General features: G+C 36.3%; 1 protein-coding gene across 2 annotated transcripts in view; it reads left to right on the top strand.

Annotated features, from left to right (window-relative positions):
- The window catches only part of EXOC2 (exocyst complex component 2), a 147573-nt gene that overhangs the window by 25046 nt on the left and 110005 nt on the right, over window positions 1-12522 (top strand). For both annotated transcript variants that reach the window (XM_036402437.2, XM_036402444.2), the window contains one exon: window positions 9971-10126. In XM_036402437.2, the coding sequence (XP_036258330.1) occupies window positions 10009-10126 (118 nt within the window). In that variant the 5' untranslated portion in view covers window positions 9971-10008. The remainder of the gene's footprint in view (window positions 1-9970; window positions 10127-12522) is intronic.

The following is a 12522-nucleotide window of genomic DNA, read 5'->3' as shown; positions in this document are numbered from 1 at the left end:
TTTTTATATTATTTTGGAAGTATTTAATGATTTTTCTCCAAAAAGAACTTGGTCTGTGTAGCCTTTCCTTGACTACTGACGTTACTAATCTGCAGAAAGTATGTTCAGCATTTTCATTAGAAAATACTGTGATTACGTCTGGTGATGAGTGTGAAAGCCCATGTTTCCTTTCTAATTTTGCTTGCTTTGTTTTTAAGGAAAACAAAGTTTCTGAGACACCAAGTCCTTAAGGGGTCTGATTTTCCCTTGACCTTAACAGAACTGCAGATTCCCAGATTTTCAGTTTTATTCTTAAAGACTATGCTTAGGCTATATTGTGCAGAAACCAGTGGGGTCTCTGGCAGTGTAAAAGTGTCTGTGGATCGGATTACAGTATAAATCAAGGATTTTAGGTATATTTAGACTTGTATTTTTTTTTTCCTTTGACACTGTTGATAACGCAGAAGTGATGTACCCTCGTGTTTGGAAGTTCATCAAAAAGCCTGCATTAGTTAAAAATTAAGACTATTTTAAGTAAAAGTTCCTTTTTAGATAGCCACTTTTGCGTTGAGGATAAACTAAACTAATTTTTTTGAGATACTCATGAAATGTCTCAATTAAAAAAGCAATTACTTTCAGTTTTCTGTTTGGGAATTCTGTGAGTCTTGTGACATTTCAAATCTCACAGTGGTTTTAACAGGTATACCTTGGTTCTTGCTGGAAAACTGTGCATTGAATTTTTGGCAAAAAATTCAGAAGCTATGTATATAGCAGATGGGTTCTTTGCATGTTTCCTTACAAGAGAAGGCAGGGGAGATTGTGTTTCTCACAAGACAACCTCACTACTCTCTAAGTGTGATCACTCCATACAGGAGATGGGATTTTAGGCAGACAAGTAGAAATGAAGACCCATAAGGCAAAGAGAGGCTTTTGTTAGAAAAATACCTGTGCACACAGTCTTGTCAGGGAAGTATTGAGTGTGTGTTGGACCATGTAAATTGAGAAAAACGCTCTAGCATATGGCTTGAGTACATCCATGAGCAAAGGCCAGAAAGAGGTGTTGGGGAGAGAACATGAAAAATACTAGAATCTCAGTAACACAAGTGTATGTCTCATCTTTTAAATAGTTTTGAAACAAAAGGAACTGCTAAAATAGTCACACAGTAAGCGTAAGTGTTGCAGTCTTACATACAAGCATCCAAGTTAAAGCTTCGACCATGTGAACTGTGTAATTACAGTGGTTATATAGTGTTTTTATAAAGAATATTGTATATAGTTACAGGGCTTAGAAAAAAAATCTGTGGTGTCTTGTTTCTTTTTTCTAGAAAAAAAATTCATCCCTTTGGGATTCATTTAGTTTATTTTTCTGAACTTCTGGATCTTTCTGAATGCATTAGCATAAACATATTTGAAAGATTTTGATGCTTGAAGTATTGTTTTCAAATTTCTGCCTGTGAATAACATAAGATTAAATGATAATGAGATATTAAGATTTTTTACCATTTTCCTATTAATTAAATGATGTACAAAAAATTAATCATAACTTTGGAACAAAAGAGGAATGAATGGCTTAACTGGAAGAGAGTAGGATAATGACTTCTGGATGAAGCAAACATTGTGGAATGTTGGAGGTGGAAGCAGATGTAGGAAGATGTGCTTTGTGAGAATTTAGAAATTAATGGGAGATTTATGGCCATCTGTGATATGGTTTTGTATAAAGCTGAGTTGACTTTTATATATATATATGTTTATATATAGATGTTTAGGACTTTACAATGTTGCTAGATTGTAGTGATGTGTCACACAGTAAATACGGAAGCTTTTAACAAGTAGATGAATTAATTTCTGGGGAGTTGCAATGTAATTTATAAGGAAAGTAGCAGAAATTTTGGGGAGAAACATCTGTGTTCAAACTTTCTTTAATTATATTTCCTTCTATGCTATTGACCTTTTCTAGGCAAGCCAGTGTGACCAAAATAGACATTCAGAACACTTAAATTGGTTTGACTTGAGTCTTGGTAATGAATAGGTGCTGTTACATTGAATACATCAGCAAAACCATTCATTCAAGAACTGGTGTAAACCAGCATATTGACCTAATTAATGAATTAGATGAATAAATTATTTTCAGTGTGAAGTTACAGAACTTTGAAGCTAACATTTTTTAAAATGTATTTAGTAAGGCGAAATATTTTTTTGGATTTTCTTCTCAAGGTTTTTATAAACACAGATATATTCATCCAAGTTTATAAGGCTGTTACTGACATTTGGATTATTGCAGTTTTGATGGTTTTGTTTAGTAGTGGCACTTGGAGATTGTCATTGTCACTTAGGTAAAAAGATTTTGAACTGAGGTGAAAATGTGACTGTGGTTCTGGGCTGTCCAGATGTGTATGTATGAAATTAAATTTGTGTGCTGGTGAGCTTGATGGGGGAGGTATGTGTGTTCATGGTAGCAGAGCAGAGGGAAGGAAATCTTTTTTTAAAGTCGACTCAGTGAAATAGATTTTATGAGTCCTCAAACATTTTATTCCGCTTTCTCTGTTTGAACAGGTGACATAATTGGCAGATGAAATTATTTCTGAGCTTAAAGAAACAAAGAACTCCCCCTCCTTTTAAAAGTTTCTGTTCATCTGTATTATAGGCTATTGTTTGTTTTAATCTATTTTTAGTGTTTTGCTATTTTTACTTCTTGCTGCTGATGAGTTACAAAGTCAGTGTTATATGTTGGCTCATTAACTTCCTTCAGGTTGTTTATGGTATATGATGCTAACAAATAAAACTTCATTTTACAATGGAATGTTTTTGGAGAAAATTTAGCATTTTGATGTCATAATGTCATCTGTGTGGTTGATCTTTGTGGGGAATATCTCTCCCCTCTCCAAATAAATAACATCTCAGAAGTCCTGATGTAAAAATAGATCAATATATAGGTATTTTTCACATTGTAATTGACAGGATGCTGTAATTTAAAATGTACAAGGAAATGGATTTATTGTAGTCTAATTTTTTTTTTTGACATGTGATAGATAGAAGGTTAATTGATGTTAAATGGATGCTTTGTTAGCCCTTCATCAGCTACTAAACTAGTACAGGAGGAGTGCAAATCATTACTACAAAAGGCAAGGCCAGTGTGTTTTCTTAGCGAGCTTTATAGGTCTTTTTTCTTTTCCCTTCCTTCTTTCCCTCCTTCCCAAGCACACAAAACATAACCAGCTGTAATGATAGGAGGAGAGAGCAAGCAGTTTTTCTAAACACACACACACACACGGACACTCGCACTCCGGCCCCCCTCTCTCTCCCCTCCCCATACCCCAGCAGAGTGACAGCTTCTAGATGTTGCGTGCGAGTGAGTTCAGCTGGTGCTGTGTGGTCTGGGTGTGTGGTCTCCAGCTCAACCGAGAGGCTGCTAACAGGGTGGATGAGAGAGAGCAACACTGTTTACTTTAATTTATTTCGGATGCCGGAACTGTGCCCGGAGTTTCTCCCAAGCCGGGTTCCACCGTCAGCGGTGTCAATCCCTCGCAGCTGCAGCCCAGGCTGCGGCGGGCGGTGAGCTGCTCTGCCGCGGGCTCTCCCAGCATCTGCCCCGGGTCCGAGCGTTTTAATCCCTTGTGACTGAGAAATGGTAATGGCATCGCTGAGTGCTGTGATTGTTTTGCTTTCACTACGTCAAGATACATGGCCATGAAGATGTACCTTGCTGGGTTAAGGGACCTCTGGGATACTGAAGGGAATCTGCGAAGATGGTTGTGGTGAAAGCAAAACTGCTGCGCTCGTTCCTTGCCCACCCTAAAACTAAAATGTCTAGTGTACCCTTTGTGGCTGATTAGAATATTCAGGAGCCTTTTGAAAAAGCACAGAGTATCATATTATGTCATTTAATACTGCAAGTCTTCTTTGTTGTTGTTTGCCCTCTCCGTCACAAAACTTGCACATCTTCCCAAATTGGAACTGATTTTTGGCACGTAATGTTGTAGGTTAATATGTTTGTCAGTGTTAATATTGGCTTGAATCAACATGCCGGATATGACAGGGCAAGACAAATGAGGCTTTGTTTTTTCTGTGTGACAGTGAAATTATCCACTTTTTTATGTTTGTTCATCTTTTCATTATAAGTAGCTTAGTGGTGTTATGAAGAGTTTCTTTCCCCCTAAATGTAAGATTCGTGAGCGCTTCTTGTTTAAATTGACAAGTCTTCTTTTATTATTTAAATAAACATGCATAGATTCTTAATATCACTTGGAATTTCAGCATTGTTTAGCTTATTCACTTCCCAGTCTTTTCTGGCAGGCTTGCAGGAATGGACTTTATATTATTAATGCAGTGTTGAAGGCTGTGGCAATTCTAGGGCACTGAAGATCTCCAGAGGGGTTAATAAATGTCAGTTATTTTCACAGTGCTGCTTTTTGGATGCTTTTAATTCTTGGTTTATGTAGATTGTCTGCCTGAATTTATATTGTTGGGAAGATAAAGCACATAAAAGGTTGTAGTAGTGTTTTTCATCATTTTGTAATGGTTTTGAGTACAAACATCCAGGAAACATTTTGCTTTGTCGTTCTTCTTGGGGTCATTTGCCATGTCCCTTCACTGACTTTGTCATAGTGTGTTGTACTCAGGAGACTCTCTGGGTTTCCTAGTGAAAACAAATTATTAGATTTATGTACTAGAAGCACAAGTTTGTGTAGTTTAAGGTTAAAAGGCCATCACCTACATTCTGGAATCTGAGTATTTATTGCTTGTTTAAAAAGGCATGTCATAAATCTTTTCATTTGGGAATTATTCAATGCTGTGATGTTACTGTAACTCACTGTTTTCAGGTTGGTTTTCTTGTGTTTTTTGTTTTTGCTTTAAGTAAACAACATCTGAAGCATACTGTGATTTGCACATGGGTGATGCTTTGCTGTTCCTGCCTCACCATTTTTTAAATTGTATTCTGTCACATATATATGATTAAGAACAAATAAATATCTGATACCTGAAGGTTTAAACATTTTGTTGTAACTTAGACTTTCTCAATGATGACAAATTAGGTTTTTCTTCCCTCCCTTCTTGACAGCTTTGATTCCCTTTGCTAGATGACCATGAAACTTGGCATTGACTTTGAGTCTGCCTTCCTCCAAGAGAATCTTTTAAGTTCAGTGTCTGTAACAAAGTATCACTGAAAACTTTATTTAAATTGAATTTTGAGTCACTGGAACCATCTTGCTATTTTGTTTTAGAAGTCAGAAACTCTGTTTTAAAACACTTCAACTGCTAATTTTTCCCATTGGTGAAATTTGTAAGGTGGCAGCATACTGCTACTTGTCTTCAAAGTTCCATGCCTTCAAGATGTTTGTAGTTTCCCTTTGGGATTTGAAATTACCAGCCAATCTAATAACCTTCAATCTTGAACTTTGGTTGTTCATGTATTTCTTATTTTAGTGGTACTTCCAGAGTGTAGTAAAATGTAGAAAGTAGTTTGCTTTACAGAAGAGGTATGGTAGCTCTTGGCATTTTATTTTGGGTCCGTTCTGTGTTTGCCATTGGAAGTTGAATGAGGAAACCTATATAAGAACTCTCATTTCAAAACAACGTAAAACTGAAGGCTTACAATACTAGAAAAAAATCAAAACCAAGTAGACTTGTGCTTTCTCTTATACTGGGGCATATTTCATTGCTTCATTATTTATTTTCAAGTGGGTTTTCTTAGGATAAAGATGGAAGATGTCCTCTCTTTAGCAAGCTTTTAATGCTCAGAATTGTCTGGATTTTTTTTTTAACCAAACCTTTGTGAGAGGACACTTTATTTGAGAAACTGGTGCAAAGACAAAGATGTTGTTTATGAAAGGCATTTTTTCAAGAGGACTTTGTAGTAGGTGGTCTTTGCAGAGGTTTTCTAACTCCTTGTGCTTTTATAACACGAATTATGACAGAATAATAGAATAGTATGGGCAAGATCGTGGGAGCAGTCAATCAGATATCCACATTAAATTGTTGGGGAGATACTGAGAGGAAATTAGGTTAAAAAAAAGGATGGAGAGAAATAAAGAGGGAGAGAGAGCACTCTGCAAATGTAGAAGATTGTCCATTGTAAAAAACAGTCTTGTTGAAACCTCTTCAGTGAGCCTGGCTCCTGAGAGGAAAGATCTTGTATAGAAACTGTCTTTCTGTACCCTCCTTGTCTGCATGAGAATCAGTCTTTCAGGAAGAGGGCTGTTTTAATAAAATACTATTTTATGTGTAATGCATATTTTGTAAAGAATAGATTTTATCTTTAAGGAAGCATACACAATTGCAACAAAAGCTCAGAATTAGGTGGTTGTCATGTTCTGTGAAATGAAAAGTAATTCTTTGTCAGATTTGCCTTAAATATTTTTTAAGAAATTTAGGAACTTGCCACAGCAGTGTAGTGGCTAGGCTTCCCAGTAAGCACCTCAGTCATGTTAGCTATGGACATCTGTCCTAAGAAGGAGAGGAAATATTATAAATGAATTGAAGGCTCCCAAGCATTTTCTTGATATTTATAATAATGGCATATTACAAATAGTTCCACTCTTTGAAATAAATGAAAGCATTTGCTGTTTAAAAATAATAATCAGAGAGCATCTCAGTGTTGTAGTGCTTTGAAATGCGTTGAGATTTACTGTGGTATTCTCATTCCAGTGAGGTATTTTAAAGCAATTCTGCAGTAAGTATGGAAATACTTTAGAAGAAATACTAGATCTCAGGAGGCTCAGCGTTTTTATTACATTTATTTAGCTCATCATGAAGGGGGATCTAGTGCTGATTTCTGAAATCCAGAAAAAGATGTTGTAATATTACTTTTGAGTTTTGGTAGTGAGACAAGCCAATTACCTGTGTGCCTGGGTATTTTGAAAGCAAGAATAGCTGCAATCCAAGGGAACTATAACATTTGGGAGAGGGTCAACCAAACAATACCACACAAATAATACCACAGTAACTTCTATTTTACTTGTTTTTCTCAAGGTTTTTTCCTCTCCATATTACCTGATGTTCCTGAAGATGGCTTTTTTACATCAGTGTTACTGATTATTATTCCACATAAATATTTACAAGAAATTGCTCCAAAATAAAAGAGGTGTTTTATATTGACTAACTGATATCTAGACATGTGTTGCTTCCTGCAGAAGGTGGTTGTGTGCATGGAAGGGCCTAACACCACTGTTCCTTTACAGCTGTTTTGTATCCTTGACCTCTGCTGAGGATCTGTGAGAAAAGCTGCAAAGACTACATAGATGAGATTGTGAGGAATAGATGCAGCTTATTCTCCTCCCTCTTGGTAAAATTAGTTTTTCTCTAGCATCTTATTTCTATTGTGCTGCCCACTGTTTTGTTGGGCAGTGGTGTAGTTTTGAATGCAGCACAGATGAGAGGAAAGCTGGGCAAGCCTTATGACTCCCAAGATTAGGGATGTTGACAAAAGACAAGGTCTGTCTTTTTCATGTGTGCTGAGTAAGTGGATCAATAGTTGTGCAGATGATGTGTCTGGAAAAGAAGGCTTGGAGTAGGCAAAGCGAGGTAAGAGGAATTACCAAAGTGTCTGGATTTGAAAGGAGGATGGAATAGTAACACCCTTCTCCCTCCCTGCTTGAACTTACAGGTAAAAAGTCAGAGGGACAATCGACAGGATAGAGGCAGAAACAGTTTGTCTGCAAGATGAGGACCTGGCTTCAGTTTTGGGGTGAAGCAGGGACTGTCTCTGTGCGAGAGAGGAGGGGGAGGAAAAGCCAGTTCAGTGAAAGAAATGGGAGTAAGCCACTGGAACAGAGCACAGCCTTCTCTTCCATAGCCGGAGATGACTGTCAGCTGATTTCTTTGTAATCTGGTGATGCAGTTCTTTTCTTCAGTGCTGTTCTACCCTTATGGCCTACATCTGTTGACTACTTGCTTCTCCAGTTTCGTGTTGGTTTCATGTAAAATGTTCCAATAGTTTACATGTAAGACTCTTAAGAGCACCTATATAACTTAGTTCCTTTTTCATAAGTTGGTTGTTTGCAAAAAAACAGAGAAACCAATGATTTATTAAACACATTATGTAATTTTTAATGTCAAGAAGTATTATGAGGTTTGCCACGGAAAGATACAAAGCCAAACTAGATATGCATTGTGTGTGTTATCATGGGCCCTTACCAGCCTTCCTTCACTGCCATGTCCTACACTGGACATGGCTGACATAGTGCAATTTACTATGTTCTTGCTTGTTCAACATGAATTTACATCTGTTATTAATTGCACACTGTTCAGTGTGAAAAGCTCTCTGAAGATATTAATACTTCCGTTCAGGGTATCTAAATGTCTTTTCTTTGTTAATGAATTTGTTTTCAAAAGTAGCTTTTGAAATGAGTGATAGCATTCCTATTTTAAATACGTAAAACCAAGAAACAGACATTTGAAAACAGACATATTTATGGAATTGAGGTGGTTGTTTAGGACCTCAGTATTTCAGAACATTGTGCAGTATTCCCTATATTCAGAATGCATTTCACACTGACTTCAGGTGTGGCTGTGGGCTCTGAAGTTGGATCAGAATTCAGAGTTTTGTTATAGGTGACCTGCTATGCATCTTTGGTATGGACAGACAGAGACAGGTGACCCTGTCCTGAGGGTAGTATTTGATTACTTTTAGCATGAGATCTTCTTTCCAGTTCCTGCCTTGTCTATTTCCATCTTAATTTTCAGTGTGTGTTCCAACTTTGGAATGTGAAGAATGAAATCAGCTGGTGGGAGCTTCTTTGATTCTTGTGTCAGATCTAGATACTACCAGTGAAAAATGTGGGGAGGCTGTGTAGAAGCATGGGGTATCTTGGTACAATGAAAGTACTTTGTATATGCAGAAGCAGCTGAAACAAGTGTGTCTTAATTCTAGTATGTCTTAACTGCAGGTACTTGGAAACTGCAGTTTTGCTGCTATTTATTGTTAGAGATGGTTTAGAGAGCTTCTTGGTTTTATGGACTTGACATTTGCAAATAAAAGTAGAAAATACATTTTGGTTAAAAAAAACAATAGCGAAGAGGAGCCTTATGAAGCTTGACTTATATTCCACATATTTTTTACCAACCTGAACTTCCAAAATTGTTTACACTAAAGTGTTGTGTGTGTGTGTAACTGAGGTTTTGGAATGGTGGTGGTATTTAATAAGAGTTGTAATTCAGATTATACTGATCATATATATATACACTCAGCTTCTTATAGGCGTTTATAGCTGCAGAGCTACACAAAGGAAACTGCTAATAAAAAATATGCATTTGTGATCAGTTGCATAGTAAGCTAAATGTAGACCACATTACATCAGTACCATATTTGTGTGTGAGCTACAGAACTCATTAATGACAGAGTTAATTAAACTGGTCTGAGTTGACTCAATTTCAGGTGCAAAGGAGCACTCTTCTGGAAATGCTTCTTCAATAATTTTATGTACATTTTTGTTGATATGTTTGGGTATTGTTTGTTTTGTTGATGATCTCTGCTAGTGTAGTATTTGCAAGTCATGTTCTAATTTCTCAGTGCGTGTTAGCATTGATGCTTTATACAAATAAGTGCTGAGTGCTTCCTCACATGGGACTGTCTATGTCAGTAGGTCTTATTTTGATGGAGAAGTTGTCCAAAAATGTAATCATAGTCTATTACTTATCTTAGATTAACAGTTCTGAATACAATAATAATTTTCAAATAGAAGTTGTCAGAATTCAAATGAGTCTATTACATAAGTAATTTGAAGTCTGTGTCTACATCTTCGTTAAGCATTCAGAAAGTTTAATATTTCTCTGAATATACTTTTTCTTTCAGAAACCTATATTTAACTTTTTAAAAAGTGCAAAGAAGGTATAATTTTTCTTTATTGTTTTATGATTGTGTCAAAAAAGACTTTGAGTGGTGTTCTGTATTTACATTTGTATTTCCCTACAATTTTAGAAGAACAGGTTGAAATTATTTTAATAATTTTTATATAATTAATGGAGTTTTAATTTATTATTTCTTGATAAACAGATAAAAGCAGCTCAGGTTGCAGTAACTGAAAATTCATCATGTCTCGAGCACGGCAGCCCCCACTTGTAACTGGTATCTCTCCCAACGAAGGCATCGCATGGACAAAAGTGACAATTAGAGGAGAAAATTTGGGTACTGGACCTACAGACCTCCTAGGTAAGTTGAAAAATCACCCTTTTGGTATGGCAGAAGTTAACATTTTGGATATTATTAGAGATTAATTTTTTGCATGATAGAATCTGTGTTGAATGTAATGAGGAATGCCCTTTACACTAATATGCACTTGAATCCATAAATTCAGAGATACTACCCAATGTGTAACCAACCAGACTGACTCTACCTTTTTAGATGAACCCTTAATCTGAGTCAGCATCCTGTGCTGAACATGAAATGCTTTTTGCAGTATACTAGAAGAGGGTAGATGTAATGACATGCTCTTTTGTTACTTTCTCAGGAACTGAGAATTTCCTCTTTGAAATGTTCATGTCAGAAGTGTTTTCAGTGTATTCAGAAAGTCACTGGGGATTTTCTCCCATGTTTGCCTAAGCCAAGACGTTGCTATGCCTTGAGTTAAAGTCAGTTTGTGTATCTGCAGCAGTTATGATAAAGCAGGTTCAGTGATTTAGCTATACAATATGTGAAGAACCCTTTTCATTACTGTTTTGATTTTTAACATGGTAATTTCATTAGAATCGTTGTAGCTCCTGTGCTGGAGGAGGGGACAAGATCTTTTCACTGATTGTCCTGGTCACAGACCTTGTTCATTATTGCTCTCTTGCTTCCTTTTCAGGCTGAAATGTCTTAGCTTATTTAATATTTCTGCATGTATCCTTGGCCTTTCTTCTTGCTCTTCAGTGAATCTCTTTTACTTTCACTACCAGTCATGGGTGTCACATCTTGGTTGTGTGCACTGTTCAGGATGTGAATGTTCTGTGGCATAACACTGTACTTTCACTTTTGTTTTGTGTTTGGGCCGTAGAGTTCAGTTTTCTGTGTAACTCCTACTGAGAATCAAACTAATGTTTTTGTTGTTCTGCCTACTATAGTTCCATTATTAAATGCATGAGGATTAGTAGTCAGTTTGAGCCTGCTATCTATGAATTTAAGGTTTTGCCTGCGTGCATCTTGTCTTTGTTCAGTGAATTTCAGCCACTGTGTTATAATATCTACATTATAGTGCATTGCTCAGTCTAATAAGTTCTGGCTTGCATTTTTCTGAGGTTAATGGTCTTCACATTCTGAATAAATTAATATCATCAGCAAATTTTATCTTGTCATGTATAAGTGCACTGAACACAAGTGATCTTGGCATATACCGTGTGGAAACTTTCCTCAGTCAAAACACATCAAATACTGTAACCCTGTTTCTATGTCACTGAGCTATTTATCCATTAGCAGTTCGTATCCTATAGCTGCATCAGTTTCTTAAGCCTTTCAAGAAAGACTCAGTAAAGGCTCCTGGAAATCCAAGTTAACTGTAACTACTGGAATTTCCCTTATTTTTTTTGTAAGTCATGCATATGTGTACTTCAGTAGGCATGTTAGAGGCAATTTGTCTAATTTGTTGTGGAATCACGACTCCTCTGAAGGCCATTGGAATTTTGTTTGTCTTTGCTAGAAAAAATATTTCACTTCATGGCTATAAACCAAAGTTCACAAATTCCATTCATGGCCACCACAATGAGCTTTATGGCCAAGCATAAGCTACTACATTTTCCACTCCACTTCAGTTTGCTGTCTCTCAAAAGGAGAAATAGTATTTTCCTGAGCTGCTAGGTGAGGTTGCAGTACACTATAGAATTCATATTGAGAAATCCTCAAATAACTGATGATGTTAGGGGTGAGTATATTTCTGTGTATTTGTGTGGCTGATGTACTTCAATAGCCTCATTATCTCATTGGTATGATCCTCTTAGAAATGATCAGTGTAAGTTTTTGGAAGGAAGACATGTCCTGAGCTGTACTCGGTATTACAGCTGACCAGCTGCTGATATTTCTTCTTATATTTCTTTCAGAGTAATATTTGTAACACACAGCTGCTAATAATTTTATGCTTTGAGGTAAAAATAAATAATGCATTGCCTTATTTTCTCCTTAGTTCAGTTATCAGCTTTCTCCAGTAAGTGACTAAGGCTCCAGATAGGTAAAGATTTCTTTTAATGGTTAAATTAGTCACGTAAATACTCCCTGTTACTTGAATGGAAGTACTTGGAAAAGTGAGGCTTTGTAGGCATGAGAGTTAAGCAAGTTTGAGTGAGGTCTTTATAAAGTTTAAAAAGTTTGAGCTGCATTAGTGTAAAATGAAAAGCAAGAATTTTTTTTTCTGTATATAAACACAGTATCACATAGTAGAAGAACATTCTTTTGGTTTCATTTAAGAGAGAGCCTTCTAGTAATCTCTTTGTATCTTTGAAAGCAAATGAACTTTTTATTTGTAACTCTATAGCTCATGGAAAAAATGCCAGATCCAGGAGGTACCTGTAACATATGTGTTTTCATGGTTTAGCTTGTCTTTTAAGACATTTGTAGCTGTATTTTTTAGACATTGTAAA

This window comes from Molothrus ater, chromosome 1 (assembly GCF_012460135.2).
Source record: "Molothrus ater isolate BHLD 08-10-18 breed brown headed cowbird chromosome 1, BPBGC_Mater_1.1, whole genome shotgun sequence".
NCBI classification, from domain to species: Eukaryota; Metazoa; Chordata; class Aves; order Passeriformes; family Icteridae; genus Molothrus; species Molothrus ater.
Note: the sequence above shows the minus strand (reverse complement) of the source record. Positions and strands in the feature narration are given on the sequence as shown.